The 19,438-nt window shown below is 39.3% G+C and overlaps 1 protein-coding gene across 5 annotated transcripts in view; it reads right to left on the bottom strand.

The window, feature by feature from the left end:
• Positions 1 to 19,438, bottom strand: part of CTNNA2 (catenin alpha 2) — a 485,320-nt gene that overhangs the window by 94,167 nt on the left and 371,715 nt on the right. For all 5 annotated transcript variants that reach the window (XM_050338724.1, XM_050338725.1, XM_050338727.1 and 2 more), the window contains one exon: positions 5,571 to 5,723. In XM_050338724.1, the coding sequence (XP_050194681.1) occupies positions 5,571 to 5,723 (153 nt within the window). The remainder of the gene's footprint in view (positions 1 to 5,570; positions 5,724 to 19,438) is intronic.

The raw sequence follows: 19,438 nt of genomic DNA, 5'->3' as shown, positions 1-19,438 counted from the left end.
CTTTTCATTGTCTTGTTGCAAATAACTGGACTTGTGGCTTTAGCTCTGTCAATATACTAATAATGTTTACCAGGAATTGAGAACATCTGTTGCCCACACAGGGAAGAAAGGCCTGGGATGGAAATTAAAACTACACCGAGCAGATGAAACTCTAGGACACAAAGGCAGCCCACAGCTTTAATTTGAAATAAAGTCTCTCAACTTGAAGAGCTTGAATTAAACTAATCTATGACCTTCCTAACACTCCTTGATTAGAACCACAGATTACCACCTTCTAAATAGTATTTCTTATCTAGCTTCATGTCAGCTAAAAGAAAAACACGAGAGTAAAAGCTGATCAGAGGAAACCCAGGGATGTATCCATTTTTGGGAAGTTGGATACAGAAGCTATGAAAGAATATTGACACTTTTTCTTCATTACCAGAAGTAAAAAGCTAGTTGTATACTCTGATAAATCAAGTATCTGTGAAATACATCAGCAGGAAAACTCTTTGTTCCTTGAACTAAAGTTGAAGAAATAAATGAGCCAATTTTTTTTTTCTTAGGCTTCTTCCTCTGGGTTTTATCTGTCTTTAATTAAAATCTTTCAGTTCCTGAATTTAGAAAATATTTACAAAAGCACAGATAAAACACTATCATCTGCTCCTTATGAAGTCCACTAGTACCTCCTGGAAGTGAGCTTGAGTGCCACACTGTGAACCCTCAGCACTCCATCGACCTCAAGCACATTACAGGATTGCAGCAGATGATTTTTCACTCCCTAAGAAAAAGTCTAGTTTTGTACTTCTTATGAACCAAATGCTCTCTGTGCTTTTCTGAGAGATATTTCTGGAAAGAAAAAAAAAAAAAAAAAAAAAAAAAAAACCAAAAAAACCAAACCAACCTACTGGGCCAGATATTAGTTCTGATAATGCTGATGGAAATCGAGATTAAATTCATTACCAACCACCAGAGTAAATTTTCCTTCACACTTTCCCCCCCTCTCCTCTTGTGGCCAAATCAAGTAATCAGGGGTCACTGAGCAAGTCCAGTTGATTGTTTTGTGTGCTTTGCATGCTGACAGTGGGGTTTCACTGCTTTCACCCTGCTTCTACATTTATGATGGGAAACCACACAATCAGCCTGAATTGGGCAGCTCCAAATAATAGTTCTTGGAAAATTAAAAGTAGCCTGCATCGTATCTTGTAAAGAAGCTCAAACACTTTTCTTTTTCCCCTTGAGAATGTAAAAGAAAAAAAAAAAACAACAAACAAAAACAAACCCCTAAACTCCCAAAGTAACCTCATTATCCTCTTCAAAGTGGAGAACATTAATAAATTCTCCTGTAACCTTAATGGACAAAGAGCCTATAAAATAGAATGAATGGTGCTGTTGGATTTCATCTGCTACAGATTACTATCCAACCCTATCATATTATTGATTTGCTTGCACTGGATCAACTTTAAATCACCATAAACCATTGCCTGACACAGTTCTTTCACTGGCCAGGTGTTCTTAGAAGACAACTTTGATTATCTGGTGTGCCTCAGAAATCTGTAAGTTTGTATGAGATTAAACTGATTCATGTAAGGCTCCTCAAAATTCTTCATAAAAATCTCTTCATGCAAAACTGGGAAAGTGTTGTCTTTTCAAAAGTTAATTTTTAGATGCTTTAAATTTGATGCTGCATCAGTTCATGCTGAAGAACAAAGAGACCCTTAATCCCAATTTTGCTGGAAATAAGTTTCAAGGAAAAATAATGCGACTGGGTTGAACTCTTGTAAATGTTCACCCACCACCAAATGGTGAAGTCTTTCAATAAAAATATTAAAACTCCCCAAAACTGAAGTAACAAGTAGAAATCCCTTGGACTCATGTGCATCCTTATGAGGATGGAAAGTCTGACCCAATCCCCTATAATTAGTGGATATATAAATCCCTATAATCTGAATTTCAACTGAACAGCCTGCTATCGTGGCTCTTGAGAGTTTACAGGATGCTGAATTTCATCTGCCAGGAAAACTTGTTGGATTTAATAATTTAATTTTGCAAGAAACACTCCAGAGGACTAACAGTTAAACCAAGGAAGCTTTACTAAACAAAACAATGAACATTAATTAATTAGCTGCCATATAGTGCTTTGATAGATGCACTGAATAAATCCGAGCTGATTTATCAGTCAAGTGCCTTTGTGTGGTAGGTGTGTGAATTATCTGTCATTAACCTTGTGCTACAGATGAAGGTGCCTGGATAGAGAAGTTAAATGACTTCCCAAGGTCACACCTGAAGCTGGCATTACAACTCAGGCACTTCCTGAGTTCCTTACAATCATTAAGAGATAATTTTTAAAAGAAAATATTAAAGGGATTCATGAGGCAAAGATCATGGCCTGGAATAGGTGCCATCACTTCTCTTACCTCAGTTTCCGAAGGCAGAGAAAAACTGAGAGGTGACTGCTGAGAAATGATTGGAAGGAAAAGAGTCAGCCCTTCAAACCTGGAGTGGCACCATCTAAATTCTGCTTTATTATATTATTACCTTTAACCCCCAGAATCTGTATGACAGGTAAAATAAATCTGATTTCCTTTGGATGATTTCCATCGTAGTAAAATACCACCTTGCTCTGTGTTTCCAGCAAAGCCCACTGACAAACCTGATTGTCAGTGAATGCCCAGAGAAATGACAATTCATCCTTGTGCTTATTAATGTTATTATAAAAGGCAGGGAAGGGAAAACATATATATATATATATATATATATATATATATAGGTATAATGAAAACAGCTTTTGAGAGAAGACTTGAGTATTCTACAATATGGACTATAAAAGAAAGTTAACCTCCATAAACCTCATACTTACAGCAGGTATTTTTTAAAATGCATTGGCCATGCAAAGAAAATTTTGCCATTTGTATTCATCAAATATCAAGAACTGCTTTTTCTTTTTTTCCTCAGGATGTTAAAACGTAGGTTCTGTGTAAAGAAGTATTAAAACATGGATTATTTTTTCCTGACCTTTTGATAGGCTTTCTACTGAGCTTGGTAAGACATCCAAGAAATTCAGATTCTGATTTTAAAATTGATTAATACTACTGAGTTTTCACAGTGTTGAATTTGCAGTGCCAAATTCCTCTGACATGAGTAAGTGCAACTCCACATACTTCAGTGGAGCTGTGTTTGCATATATTAGCAAGGAATTCTGGCCCTGTGCCTGGGAAAGGATCTTACATTTCATAGTCACTTGATTATGTCTCATCTTTAAACCACATTTTACTATTTGCAAAATACTTGACCCACAAAGCCACAGAAGCCCATCTGCTGAGATTCCATTGGGCGTCAATAAGTAAAAATGATGAAACTATTTTAAGTGTAAAATCTAGTGGAGAAGGGACATAAATCTATTTCCAGTACTTATTTCCTTGTGCAGCCTGATGAACTTGAAATCTGGGTTTCAAAATTTCACTTGCACTGGAAATAATTTCTTCAAGACACTTTTCACCTGAACCAGAAACAGTCCTTATAACTAAAAGGGCAAGATCCCCCTAAAAACCCCCATCCTTGGAAAAGAATATGGATGCACCCAGAAACCAGTACCAGCTGTCCCAAACATACAAGACTCAATTAGGAATCTGCTTCTAATAGCCAGGAATAACCTAAATGGAATAAAAAATTAGATATTAAGCCCAAGACATCTATTGTTATTATCATCACTGTTTTGTTGATGGGGTACCTAAAGATGACCACATAATGTTAAAAATCATTTACCAAACTCCAGCTTGGTCTAAAATATGAGTCTAATGTAATGTCAGCCTTGTAAAACCAAAGCTAGAAAATTAAAACTGCTCTTTGGTTGGGTGTCACAGAATCACTGAACCATAGCACAGTTTGGGTTGGAAGGGACCTTAAAGAACATCTCATTCCAACTCCCTGCCATGGGCAGGGACACCTTCCACTTGCTCCAAGCCCCATCCAACCTGGCCTTGGACACTTCCAGGGATCCAAGGGCAGCCACAGCTTCTCTGGGCAACCTGTGTCAGGGCCTCCCCACCCTCACGGGGAAGAATTTTCTCCTAAGATCTCAGCTCAACCTGCCCTCTGTCAGTTTAACACCATTGTGGTTTTTACTTCTTCCAGTTAAAGGTGGTGTGGCTTTTCCTGGTGAGTGTTTTTTGGGTTATTTTTGGTGGGTTTTTTGTTGGTTTTTTGTTTGTTTGTTTGTTTGTTTCTTTCTTTAACAACACATCTTAAAGGTATTTTTCCTCCTTTCGTGTCATTACCTCCTATGATGATTTTAAAATACCTACTTAGTTATTTTTAACTTTTTAATAATGCTATTAAACCTGTCATTGCAAAACTTTGTTCCAAATCGATGGAGGAAGTGACTGTTGCAATACTAACCCCATATGTTCATTGCATATAAGACCAGAACTCTGACTGACACTATAAAAGAACTGTGAGTGTTGTAGAGGGGTTTTCAGTTTGTTTGGGGTTTTTTCCCTGGATATACCTACTATCTATTTCCTTTTTCATTGCCACAGCTCCAGTTATAAGGAGGCAGCAACAAAGATTTCGTCAATAGTAACTAAGAAACCCTTACTCCTTCCCTCAGCTCAGGCACTGCAGAATTAGGATGAGGCCTGTTTTAGGAACAGAAGATATTCAAAGGTACAGTTCGATACTTGTTAAAGAAGTAGTTCCCTAACAGTATTTTCCTTTGCTGGAGAACACCAGCAAGTGTTTTGCACAGTCTTCAAAATAATGCTAGTACAGAAAAGTCATTAGTGCCACACAATATTATCAAGGAAATCACTGAGTTATATTTGTCTTGAAGAAATAGAAAGATTTTTTCATAGCCCTTGATCTGTCCAAGGGCAGACCGAGATGAACAGTATCATTTTAATAAAAGTCCATTCAATGTGGATCCAAGGTTTCAATCATTATATTTTATACTCCTCATGGTCATGAATAAATAAATAAATAGATAAATAAATAAATAAATTTATATATTTAAATTTATTTATAAATAAACAAAGTTATTTCAATATCATGCCTGAAGACTTGAAATTACCATTGGTTGACTTTACACATCATGTCTCTTCAGAAAGAGAAGACACTATAAATATATATATATTTATATATGATATACAGACCTTTCTAGACTATATGTGTTCTTAGGGCTATGACTTCTCTATATGTAATTTTCCCTGTTTTAGTTCAGACTGACAAGTCAGGAACAGCCTTTGGCCAGGACCAGATACAGCATCGTGAAGCCCCTATTTGGCATTTTTATTTAATAGAGATTAAGACCAAATGTATAGTTAGTAAAGCTGAACTGAAATTTACTTCTTGTTGCTCAGGCTTTTTGGAAAAATACTAAAAATACCACTTTTAACAGGCTCACCTGCTTTACTGAGCTGCTAAAACCCAGCACGTGCTTTCCAGTCGTGCAGGCGTTTCCTGTGCCATCACTGGGACAAAGTTGACCAAAACTCCTGAATCCATAACTGCAACATTTCATTCAATATATAATTTTTCTCGCCTCTCCTAGAGAGGGAAGCTGGAATTCTGGCTGAGTCAGTAAGGTCACTTACCTCCACTAACTTGTTGGCGTGTTCACGGAAGACCTGAGCGTATTCCTTCACTTCCTTCTCATTCCCGCTTTTTGCAGCCTCAATGAGAACCAGCAGCGGGACATTGGTCTCCAGGAATGAATCTGATATGTGATCCATCACTGCCTTCCGCAGCTGTGACAAGAGAAAGCAGACCAGTAAATAAAGGAGAGTTATCCATATCCATTCCCACCATTCCTGGCTATTCACATTTCAGCATCCATGTGTCACGTCTCACAGCAACATATGGAAGCTCGGAATTTTTTCCTTCCTTTTTTTCCCAAGTTAAATATGTCCAGCAAGCACACAAAATTAAACACCTAAAGGCCTTAGGCTCTGCCAAAGCCTCCTGGGATTCATGCTGGCGTGCACCTCATCCTACTGGACTGACTGGATGTGTACAGGATGATGGTGATTACCTGCAGAACGCATCGCAAATTGATGAGAACTGAAAGCTCCTCCCACTACTTGAAAAAACAGTTCAGCTCACTTAAAAGCCAAATATGGATTAAGGAGCTTAACTCCAAGCAACCATAAAAAATATTAGCCTGAATATCTCTAAGCCTTCTCTAATTCCTGCACTGAATACAATTCTATGCAATAATTAATATTTTGTGTATCAGATGCCTTGTGCTTCATATTCTTTTTCAAATACTTTCAAGACGTATAAACATAAAACCCTTTTAAACATTTTCCAGGCAGATTAGAAAACATACCATAATTTATTACAAAGGAAAAAAACCCTCACATCCTACAAGTTACTGAAGATTTAACACCTGTTACTTCATGAAAACATCTGTTTGGAACAATATTACTGTAAGAATGATGCCACTAACTTCTTCTCTACCTTATTAATAACCACTCATTAGTGTCAAACTTCACTAAAATCTGAAAGACAGCCAGAAAGATGACTGAAATCTTAAATAATTCTTCCTGGAAGCATAATCACTCTGTAGGATTGTGGATCAGAAACATTTTGAGTATGCCTTTCCCAGGTTTTTGGTTGTTAAGAATGAAAAACTGTGGACTGGAACACAAGCTGGGAGCTATTCAGCCTGCAGGCCTGGGTAGCCATTAGTCTCCTTAAATCATGCACTTTTAGTCAGATGAAACATCCAGAAAGGTAATTTTCTCTATTTTGCAGTCCAGACAAGAAAGCTTTAGCTAGACAAGGTGTCATCAAAACACCCAATCATTCTGAGAACTTTATATTGTTAGGTACTGTAAATACACCGAGGTGTATTTGCTGCTTGATGGCAGCAATTCTCAGCCCTATTTGAATAAGGGCAAAGCCAACTTCATTGAATTTCCATTCAAGCCCTGAGTGGTGCAGTAAAAACAAGCAGAGCAAAATATCATATATGTGTTTGTGTGAGGGGTTCCCTTTTATTTCTCTCACAACTACGGCAGTCAGTGCATTAAATCCAGCAGTTCCCGATCCCCTTGAAAAATTAATTCTACTCAGATTCCACCCAGAAAGTTTTTCTCCACTTCCAAAATTATTAAAGGGACTCAGAATAGCTAAGCCAGTAACACAAGCAAACAGGCAGAGGAAAAAGACAAAAAGAAAAGAAGAGGAATCTATCAGAGACCTGCCCGGAGTTAGGAAGCTGGTGTGTTTGCCACCACCTATTACATTTACATCTTGTACTCTTTCTTTTTTTTTCCTCTCCTCAGTCTGCTATCCACTTGCTGACTCGTATTTTATTCTTACATTAAAAGCCCTTTCAGACCATCCTTTGGGTCTGTTTGCACAGCACCTCACACAATGAGATCCCTATCCATGAAGAGTTTTCTCCATATAAACACTAATATTGCTTCAAATACATCAAAACATTGCAAACCCCCCCTATTCTAAGCTGATAAGAGTCAGAGAACAGTGCAACACCAGCACAGCACCCTGCATTCTGTGGCTGACAGAGTTCCACTCACTGTGTACATCAATCCTCCAGCTTAAAAATTCAGACACATGGTGAGATTCTTTGGATTGTCCTGTGCAGGACAACCAGGAGTTGCAGTCAATGATCCTTCCAACTCAGGACATTCTGTGATTCCCCACTAAATGAAGGGTTTCACCTTCATTATTTAGCCAGCATTAAGGGAGAGAGACTGCAAGGGAAGGTGCATCACAAATTTGTTTGATCACCTTTTGCAGATGTCTGCTCTCAACTCAGATGCCTCACTCATGTACCTGTAGCCAGACTTCGACGCCCATTGTTCCAAAACAGGCCAAGTGGTGGCATTTCCGAAGGAACACACAAAGATTTTGAAAACCCCATGTGGTTTCCATCTCCTACTCAGTGAAAAATCCTTAAGAAAATCCACTTGCTCAAGTTCAATGTGTCAGTAAAACCTACAGTCCACTGCACTGAAAAAAACCTTACTTTAAGTGCTAAATGAACACTGATGCTTTTCTGTTTGCATTGTTCCATAAAGGGTTTTATTCAATTCAACTTTTAATCACAGTTAATGTGGTATTATAGATCTGGCTATAACAATATTCCCTGTGGAATTCTAAGAAAATCTCAGGATGTTCAAGGAAGCAGCTTATTTTCATCAGTGTCAAATATCTTCAGTCTACAAATCAATAAAAAGGACAGCAAGAGCATCAGCGAAGCAGCAATTTGGGGTTTCACCCAGCAAATATACACTAGAGTTCTGTCTGAATCAAAATGAATGAATTAAATGGGTATCTAATTTCTAATGGCAATTGTGTGCTGCCTTCTGAGGTTCGTAATTGCAGCAGCTGAAAAAAAATAAATCTGAATTCCGACTGTCATAGGTTTGATAAATACAAAATTAATGAATGCTATTTCCCTCTGCTGTGTTAATCATAGATATCAGTGGCATATTTCTGCCCCCTCTTGTAAACAAGCATTATAGTTTCTTTAGAAATTTGTTATCTGAGTTTTAGGATGCCCTTGCATTGAAGTTGGAAGGTGTAGTTAATGGGTTTTATGCACGCAGGAGACCACAAATTTTGCCATCCTTCAGCACAAGCTCTAAAGAATGACTTGACAAAATCATTTGTTAAATGTGACAGGAGCGTGAAGGCAAGACATTCATCCAGCAGCTCAAATGGATACATGACAAGGTAATATTAATGGCACAAGACGAGACATTTGAAAGGATTGGCTCCCCATTACCAGTCTGTTTGATCCAATTAGGGCCATTCATCAAGGTAAATAACTACTGGAAAACTGATCTCGTGTGTTCCTCTGCACAGCGCAACAAAGTCCAGCCAAAGTGATGGCTCTGCATCCAGGGATGTCACTGTTCCACACAGGTAACATCAGCTTGGGAGGGAATGGGAGAAGTCTGTGGCTCCAATTTCAGTGCTCACTAAACAAGCAGCAAAACACACCGTGTTTTATTCTAAAACCAGCACGAGAGCTCGTGCACGTACCTACACTAACAAATGCCTCTGCAATGCCTTCATTTATGCTGCATTCTGATGTAAATATTATGACAAAAGCTATTACTCATAAGACAATGCTTTAGGTTCCCCCCCCACACTGAATTTTTAAGCTAGAGGTGAACTCAAAGCGTGGGTAGTTCCCACTAAATGAAACTTCATTTGTTAGAGGGAGAAGCACATTAAATTAAGGTCTTGCTTAATTCATTTTGTCACAGAGAAAACTATTAATCAACATAAAGCCAAAAAAAAAAATAAAATTGCCAGTGTGGCCAACAAAAAAAAAAATAGAATGAAAACATCAAAACCTGCAAATATTTTTAAAAGCAATGAGTGGTGTAGCACAAGGTAGGTTTTATGTCTTTGCAGTTCAGTCAGTTTAGTCAGTTTATGGTGCACAGTCCAGTTGCTGTTTGTGATAGCATCGTTGTACTGTTCTAAGCACTGTTTAGGGCTGGTTTATCATTGTCAGTTCACAGCTATAATTGAGCTCAAAGAGGTTAAATGCCCACCAAAACGATGTTTTCCGTGGCTATATAGCAATTTTAGAACCAAAATGTCTCAGTGCTACTTACAGCCTAGTAAAGAATTAAATGTCTAATCCTGACACTGGAAGGTAAAGTCACGGCAGGAGATGAATGACTCGAACAGATTGTTAAACTTTATAAAGCCTGGCAGTGTCTGTAACAAAAGTTTACCAAGGAGCACCGTGTTCACCATTTTCCATTTCAAGTGCACTGCAACCCAACTCCAGTTTGCACCTGCAGAGCACTCCCAAACAGGTATTAATTTAATTGAAAGGGATGAAAACAAAGTTTTCCCCACTGCAGTTAAAGTGTGTCACCTCCAGCGTGCTGTGAAATTGAGTTCTGCAGAATAAGGCAGTGACCATTAGAAAAGTCAGTTCTGCCAAGAACATCACATGAAAAGGTGATCAAAAAGTGGTAACTTAGGGGATGTGGACAGTAATGCCATCAGTTATGTCTTGGTGGATTAAAGAGCAAAAACATTAACATTTCAAGCATGTATCACACTTGGACACTCAAACTACAAATTGCTGGGATATGTTAAATAAAAAATATTTAAGATTTGAGCCTAAGATAAAAACTCAGGTAATACTTCCTAGAATCATGAGGTAACTTGGGTTGGAAGGGACCTTAAAGATCATTTAATTCCACCATCCTGCCATGGGCAGGGACACCTTCCACTAGCCCAGGTTGCTCCAAGCCCCGTCCAACCTGGCCTTGGACACTTCCAGGGATGGGGCAGCCACAGCTGCTCTGGGCACCCTGTGCCAGGGTCTGCCCACCCTCACAGCCAACAATTCCTTCCGTATATCTAATCTAAACTTTCTCCCTTTCAGTTTAAAATTCCTAATATATTTTTACATGTGTGAGGTTTCTTCTCTCTAAAGTGAAGCTTCCTGAATCAGGAAAAAAAAAAAAAAAAAGAGGGTGAATTTATTAATAGGAAACAGTTGAAATGACAACTTTAGACCAGAAATTTGAAATAGCATAAGACACACACACAGAAAAACATTCTTTCTAGTCATAAGTCACTGCAGAGGAGTCCTCAGAATGGTATAAGGCCTTAAGCACAGAAGAATCCAGTTACCAAGGACTTGGGTACTTAATCCCCATTGATTTAAGTTTTTTGTTTGTTTTTGAGGGGGTGGGGTGGGTGGTTTATCAATTTTCATGACAACAAATTTTAAACCACCTTTTCAAAAAAACATTTCTCAGCAAGAGCAAGCCTCAGCCTTCCTAGCAGTTATAAAAAAGCAGATAAAAAATTATATGTTTGGGGGAAAGGTATCCACATATCCCTCAAACACGTGAGTATTATCAGGGCATGAACTCTGTCTTTCATGTCTGGATACAACAATGAAAACCAAACTTTGATTGCTGTTCTGGGATAATACTAAATATTATTACTTCCAGCAATAAAGAACTCCACAGGGCATTAACAGGTAGGGGACAACACAGAGATTCCCATCAAAAATGTTGGAAAAACAGAAATACAGGTAAGGACTGAACAGATATTGAAGAGTTTTAGTGAAGCCAGAGAACCCAAAAGTGGAAGGCAGAGATTAAATTTTGCATTCTGTATGACCTGGGAGGGTTGAGTTGTGATAAGGTGAATGTGGAAAGATGAAATTGCAGAACAGAAAATTACATATAGGAACAAAGAAGGGAAAGACTATAGGAGGTTATCCCAGTAGAGAAAAAGAGGGTTAGGACTTTGAAAAACAACAGTGAAAACTGTAAGGGGACTGTAAAGTGTGACAAACATCACAAGACTGCAGGTCTAGAGGGTCTGATGCAAAAGGGGTGTGACAAAGAGGAGGGTAATGAGCAAAGATAAAAATGATGAACTAAGTATTCCCAGGTTAGATTGAGAACCACAAGACATTGTGTAGCTTCATGTAGTGTCTCAGGTTCTGCTCAAATATTTAAATGGAGTGGCTTTGGAGTTTTATGGGGTTTTATGTAAATACAGTAAGTAAAACAAAAATAACTGAGGAAAAAGCTGTTTTGGGGAGTTTAAACAGCTATTTGGTCAAAATGGGAAGGAAATTGCCTATGAAAGGCCTTAAGGAAGTTATCCTCCCTATGCTAAACATGCAAAACAACTTCACTTAAAGGCAGTCAGATGCAATAAGCTTTAAAGGCTTAACAGAGTAAGTGCTACACGTGTCACACTTGCATTGCCACCTGCCCCAGCTGCAGGAACAGGCTGGCACACTAAACATCATCATCAGCTTCTCTGAGGCCTAGAGATTTAGCCCAGTGAGAGCTGCTGACAGCTCTCGGGCAGACCTGTCTGTGGGAGTGCCAGACAATGGCTGGAACAAGATTAAAAATTGATCGTCTCCTGCAAAAATGGATTTCTCATCATCCTTTCCAAGAGCTGCTCCAAGTCACAAATGGATCCTGCCCCAAGGACAGAGATGATTGATACCTGATACCATCAATCACCATCCATGCCTTTCAAGAAAGCCCTGACTGCAGCAAGATCACAGCCTGGCTTGTAGGGCTGGGTTTGTTTTTCCTTGTTTTGCTTTGCTTGGGGTTTTTTTGTTTTGGTTTTTGGTTTTGTGTTTTTTGGGTTTCTGGTTGCTTTTACAAGCAGAAAGTAACACTAAAGACATTTCATAACAGCTTAGAAACAGCGCTACTGAACAAAATTAATGTCAATTAAGAAACAAATGCAATGTTGAAAGCCCATTTGGAAATTAAATTCCATGTCCTTTGCCATTGCTCATAAACCCATTAGGAAGACAACACCAAAGAAGGTTTTGGAAAAGGACTGTGCTTCCCTCCACAACTACTGTGCTCTCCACCTCGTGCTGCTGTATTACTGACAGTGAACATCAACATTTGAAGCTGATTTTGATTCTTCATGAATCCAAAATTTGATTCTTTATGTATCCAAGCTTCTGTAAGTTTCTTTGGCTGATGTGACTCCAGGTCAGTCTCTAGCTGACAATACAGAACAATGTAAGCTTCTTTATGTAAAATTGTCATATCTCTGGTTTGTGGGTTGTTTTGGTTTGTGGGTTTGTGGGTTGTTTTTGGGCTTTTTTTTTTTTTTTTAGTAACATTATACATTTCTGTTCAGAATTTCCCACATTTAGAGTGCTTTTTATTAAAAGGAGTTCTAAAAACTCCATACTTGTTTCTCTGCAGTGATTACAGAGCTTGGCATCCTCTAAAGGTCCTGGAGCGAGCACAAAGATTTTTTTGAAATATGTGAGCTTTTATGAAGACTCATTATTTGAAGAATAATACACAAACTATGTGCAGTAATCTCCTCTAATGCAATATGGCTGTCACTGAGTTTTTGCCTCATAATTCTTCACAAGCCACTTTGAAAGGCCAACCCTCTGTGCTCACAGCTTCACTTGGTTAAAAAAAAAAAATATATATATAAAATCAAGTCCCTATTTCAAAAAGCACTATGGTTTTCACCAGACAAAAATAATCCATCAGGGGTATTATGCTGCAGATCAAAGTTTCCCTCATTTGATCAAAATGTTACACACCGCAGCCTCACCCAAAGCTACCTGACACGGGCCCAGTTTGCTGAAATATGGCACCATATGTGCCTCAGTAAACATCGTGTGCAGAGTAAATTAAACACAGCCTCATAATTAGGCAGCAAGGAAATTACTGCAGACCTGGAAGAGTAAATCAGCAGCGTTAAAGCACTCCCCATTTCCTCTGGAGCACTTCAGAGCACCATAAACACCTCAGTGTCACGGTGATAAACCTCGAGAAGTGCATTTTGAGGGAGACAAAGATGTGCATTCCAAGGAGGTTTAGGTTGGATATCAGGAAGAAATTTGTTACAGGGAGAGTGCTCAGACATTGGAATGGGCTGCCCAGGGAGGTGGTGGATTCACCCTCCCTGGAGGTTTTTAAGATGAGACTGGATGTAGCATCAGTGCCATGGGCTGGGAACCACGGCAGGGTTGGATCAAGGGTTGGAATTGATGGTCTTGGAGGTCTCTTCCAACCCAGTTAATTCTATGATTCTATGAAAGAAGTTCAAGCCAAACCCATTATTAATTAAAATTAAAGTAACAGCTCATTGTCTCTAATTGTTTAGATCAGATTTTTCTATATGTTTCTAAATTTCCTTCCTTGTAGTAAACACACCAGTTATTCCACCAAATGAGAGCAGACAAACAGTGGAATATTGAACAGCATGCCAGGGGCTCACGGTTCTTCCAGTCCAAGAGTGGTGACATTCAGGCTATTCCTACCTCTGTGGTGTTAAGGCCATAAATTCAGTGGAAGCTGAAAGAGTAAAGGACTTTATCAAGTGGAGCTTTCTAAGCCAGTTCCAGAACATTACATCCCTGCCTCTCACCATTGTAGAAGCTGCTAGAAGAACCTACCAAAGAAGTACGTGCAGTGCAGTGCACCCACATTGAATGAATCCAAGCCTTAAACACGTAGCACCAGCACCGAAATAAATCTGTATTAGCATTTGATAGACTGCTTTTAGGGAGCCAGCTCCCAGATTTCCATATTCAAGAGCACTGGAGTCACCTCAGGTGGAAACAAAATGTACTAAGCAACAAGGGAAAGGAGCTGAGTTTCTAAGGAGCACAATCTGATGCCACAGGTGGCCTCAGGTCCAAAGACATTTAGGTTGATTTATGGCTGGCTCCCTTCAAAAACATCAAAATTTTGTCAAGGAGCAGTTTCATGCAACAGAGTGGGGCAATATTACCAATATCACTGCACTTCCCTTGGAAACAGCCAACACCTCCTCTTGGGAATGCAGCACAGCCTTGGCAAGACTCCTGTGGATCATCTATTTAAGTGTGGCCTCGCTTCAACTTTGCCTTTACAGAATAAATCTTTAGTAAACATTCATGCAAGACTAAATTTTGAAGTTATGACCTTCTTGGATATTCTGCTAGTACTTAACGCTTGCATGAAATTTTGCATCTTCGAGCACCGTATCAGCTCCCCTACAAATTCTCAGTGTTATGTGAGCTGAGTAAGGGGCCATGACCTGCTCTTTCTGTGTTTTTAGCTCTCCTTAAATTATACGGATATTGAATTAAAAAAAGCTGCCTTCAGGATTTATAACTCTACCTCGTGCCCCCTTGTCTGCAACAAAGGGCACCCCAGAACCTACTGTTATGGTAATGAGAAGGGAGAATGTGCTTCCCCAGCCCCCCCCAGAAATGCCCCAATTGCTGCACTGTTGACTGGCTTGAAAGTCAAAGGCCTATTTACACAAACCTGCCCTTGGGCTCTTATTTTTGGGGTGCCTGAATTAGGAAGCAGTTTGTTCTTGACTCTCTCTATACAAGGAAAGATGAGCTTGTGCAAAAGGCATCCCTGAAACCCCAAATCACCCTCCAAAGAGGATCTGTTGACTGTAAGGGAGACTGAAGGAAAACCACTTCCTTATGTCATCACCCACTTTCCATAACTGACACCAGCTGGTGTGAATCCTCAGAGTTCTCTCATTCCTCTTCACCCTGCCCCCCAAATACAAGGTTTTTATTTCTTTGGGATGTGTTCTTCCTCTCCTATGAGACACTGAAAGGAGTTTGTTCTCTAATGTTAAGTTTGATTAGGACTGGGTTTGCTCTTTTCTTCTGAAGATCTTGTTTTGCTCTCGGAGCACTCATGCTTCCCTTGGGCTTATATCTTATAATATACAGGTGTTGTGTCCCTCCAAATGCTGGTGCAACACAGAATACCTAAATTGAGGCAGCTTCAGATTCTTTTTCTAAACCTGGACAGTAAGTTGCTTGTCAGAACACACAGAGCACAGCAGAAGGAAGAGGGGATAAACAAAACAAAACAACAAAAAAATCAAGTCAGTTAATCATGATTCAGAGCAGCAAGATTTACTTTCTAGGTGCTGTTGGCCCTCCCTAAAGCATTTGCAAGTCTGTCTATGGGACAGTAGCTTTGCTGCAAAAAGATGATGATAAGATTTCCTCTTTTGGAGGAAGTCCTGTGTTTTCTTCAAAAGCATTTACATAATGTAAGGAAGAAACCTATGCCTATACTTGAATACAGAGATTTAAGCCCACAGAGTGAAAACATTCTATAAGTGTCTATCCATAATATAATTCACATTGTATGGGTTATCTGCAATAAAATCTGTTTCAACAGAACACGTTTTTTCGGTTTTAGGTGTCCCATCAGTCTAATTCTGTGAGTTAATATTCATGGCTTTTATTCCAAGGGTGTCTCTGGAGTCTATGTCAATTTTTGGCAGGTTTCAAAGTGCTAAACATTTCTCCTTTTTTACCACAAATAGCACTTATAAACTGCAATACAACTTAATCTATGTGGAAGTGACTGACATACAGAGCAAATGGAGACACGGTGCCACTCAGGAGCCAGAACACAAATATGTGACAAACAAGCCTGAGAACACTCTGAAGGCTGTCCCCCAGTCCAGACTCTTGTAACCCATATTAAACAAAAGACACCGAGCTGTGAGCACTTTCAGAGGCCTATGAAGTTGATAAAAACTGAGTATGATCATAGATGTTCTCCTCCAGACCTTTGTTTTAGCAAATTTGCAGGAATAAATTACAGGAGGTATTTGCCTCATCAACTTTGACCTTTAGAAAGTTTGACTTGTTGCCTGATACAGCTACTGAAACAGCACTATCCAGGAGCTGATTATCCAACCCAGGATACCCACGACTAAAAGATAAGGAGTATAATAATTGTAGATTGAAGGGAGGTACTCTAGGGAAAATGGTTGGTAACAGAGCAATGAATATCATGCACCAAAGTCCAAGTGTCCTACAAAGGTATTTGCAAGAGCACAGCTTAGCACAAGGGAATGGAAATGACCAAATGTACATAAGGGTCATGTGAAAGGATGTACTTACTACATGATGCATAAAGACTTGATCAGAGGTGTAAAAAGGCTAAATATGACCAGGATATATACTTTTTTTTTTTAATTATTATTATTTTTTTATTTTTATTTTGGCTGCTGCAAAGTATGTGGATGAACAAGTCTGAGTGTGTGGCTGATAGAAAGACACCACAGCAAAGTCACCATTAATATTAGTTCATGCTTAAATGTCCAAACCTCATCCTGAGCACTCCATGTCACCATTCCTGGGGTGTTATTAGTGGCTATTGGGAAAAGCAAGCACGGAGAAGAAGCAATAAATATCCTAAACTCAAGCAACATTCATCAGAAAGAGGGAGACAACTCATCCAAACCAGTGCAGGAATCTTGGATGTTCTTATCTTTCAGCTTTCAGTCTATAAACTGGCTGAGATTAAATCATCAATAACAAGGACAAATCCCAGCCACACCTGAAACCCATTCTTGGAAAGTCATACGGGAAAAAACCTGTAACATTTCACTGCAGAAATCAATTTGAGGTGTTTATTTATGGATCATAACATGCTATAGTTCTACAATACCAATTTCTAGCAACTGCAGGTCACAGAGTAGAGCAGAACAGGACCACAGTCTTGATCATAAAGGCTTTTGTTTCTAACTGGTTTTCTGAGGAAATGAGACCCAAGAATTATAGTAACTCTGCCCGTTTTTTCCAATACATTTTAATCTCTCAGCCAATTTTAAAACCATCTGACAGAGATCTGACAGAGATCTTAAGGATGCTGAATAGCTGGAGTTTAATGAAAAATTGTCAGAGTAGGAGAACAGTGACCCGAGTTAAGAGTCCTGTAGAGGGAAACTTGTTGTGTGAAGTCAGGAGCTGGCAGGCCAGCGCACTGACACAGGAACCAGCTGGGCAACCACCACGGGGTACTGGCTGAGCAGGAGCCAAAACCAGCCTCACATCCTCCTGCATTTCACTGCCCAGCCTGGAGTGAAAAGTGAGCTACAGATGAGGCAGCAGCAGAGAGGAGAAGGATGGAGGTGAGAAAATGAGATAAAACATGAACATCAGAGGCCACAAGGGAGGAGCTGAGGTTACTGCTGTAGGAAGCCCTATATACACACAGCACAACGCTACAGAGAGCAAAACTTCATTCATTCAGCTGGGTTTGGTTTTCAGTCCTGTGTCTACACAAGATGTGCTCCTCAGAGGTTTGCATGATGGGATCTGCAAACGGCAACTCGAGGAGAGGACATTTTTCAAAGAATCATTAAGGTTGGAAAAGACCTTTAAGAACAACAAGTCCAACCATCTGTTTGATAAAGAGAGATGCTAAATCAGAATGTTTTGTCTCAGAGAGTGGTGTGAAGAATTCTTTTAGCCACGAGAACAAGCACAGGTATTTTGAGCCCAGAAATGATGACAGCTTTCCATATTAAAAATCACCATCCTAGCTACTAACTGTATGTGGCTGCTAACAGGAACTTGATGTTATTCTGCTTTTTGTGGTACCTGCCCAAAAGGATTGCACCCAACAACACACAGTCTAAGGTCACAAAACCATAATCAGATAGCAAAAAACCCCTTTTTATGCTGCACACACAGACTTATATCTCTAAAAATAGCATTAATTCCTATTAGCCATCCTTCCATTAAAGACAAAGCCCAGGACATCAGTCTAAATGTTCAAAAGTATTTATCAAAATGCAACTGGTAATGCAGTTATTTCTGGACTTTCTAATTCACAGTTCCTATTAATGTATTTTTAAAATAAAGTTTTGTTTCCTAAAGCTGCAGAAATCCTAAAAAGCAGAAATCCAACTTTAAGAAAAATATAGTACTTTTTAATTTTTACTTTGGTATACTTTGGAATTACATCTGAAAATTAAAAATTACTGTCAAAATACCCTAAAAGGATGGAAAATCTTTTTGGCCATTGTAAAAATGTGGGCTTATTTTTCCACAGTTATTAATGTGTAAATGTTTATATTTGCAGCGCTAAGAAAAACATAAATAACTAACTTTCAAAACTGAAAATTTGAAACTGCTGAAAAAAAATCCACACTGGACTTTTAGACCCTCTCAGACTTCTTCTTTTAATAATTATTTATTTATTTTTAAACTGTTCAAAATTCAATTTCTGGACGATTTATGATGTGGGGTTTTTTTTCCGTTTTTAAGCAAGTGAAAATTTTCTTTGGAGTATTTATTTCATGCAGTGTTTCTAAGTAGCTTTAGCAATAACATAATAAAAGTTTTGGTTCTTCCACCTCACGGGGAAAATGAGTGGCTCAAAGAGACTGGACAAGCTCAGCTGGTCCCCTGGAACAGGATATGAACACAGCACTCACTGGGCTCGTTGTACCTCCCAGTGAAAGATGGTTTTGTTTAGCTTTTAGGTTTTGTCTTTTATTTTTTTTTTTTTTTTTTTTTTTTAACTACAGACTTGCATCCCAGGGGGGCAAAAAAAGACCTCAAATCTTGCCGGTTGGTGCAATTTATTATCAGACATCAGAACTCTGTGTGTTCTCCAGCTGGTTCAAAATGAAAGGCTGAGCAAGTTGGGACTGTTCAGCCTGGGGAAGAGAAGACTTCCAGGAGACCTTCCAGCATCTTCCAGTACCTAAAAGGGCTCCAAAAGAGCTGGAGAGGGACTTGGGACAAGGGCCTGGAGGGACAGGCTAAAGAAGAATGGCTTCTCACTGCCAGAGGGCAGGGTTAGATTAGATCTTAGGAAGAAATTGTTTCCTGTGAGGGTGGGGAGGCCCTGGCACAGGTTGCCCAGAGAAGCTGTGGCTGCCCCATCCCTGGAAGTGTCAAAGGTCAGGTTGGACGGGGCTTGGAGCAACTTGGACTGGTGGGAGGTGTCCCTGCCCATGGGAGGGGTTGGAATTAAATGATCTTTAAGGTCCCTTCCCACCCAAATCATTCTGTGCTTCTATGAAAATCATGTGAAATGGCAGCAGTGAGCTACGGGTTGGTGAGACGTGTCTGCTTCCAAGAACTTGTTCAGTCTGACTTAGGTTGATGTTCTTACTGGCAGTTTATAGTAAGACATATAATTAGATCTCCGTAATA

This window comes from Myiozetetes cayanensis, unplaced genomic scaffold, assembly GCF_022539395.1.
Source record: "Myiozetetes cayanensis isolate MyiCay16 unplaced genomic scaffold, myiCay2020 scf7, whole genome shotgun sequence".
Classification (NCBI taxonomy): domain Eukaryota; kingdom Metazoa; phylum Chordata; class Aves; order Passeriformes; family Tyrannidae; genus Myiozetetes; species Myiozetetes cayanensis.
This window is presented reverse-complemented; position numbering and strand designations above follow the sequence as displayed.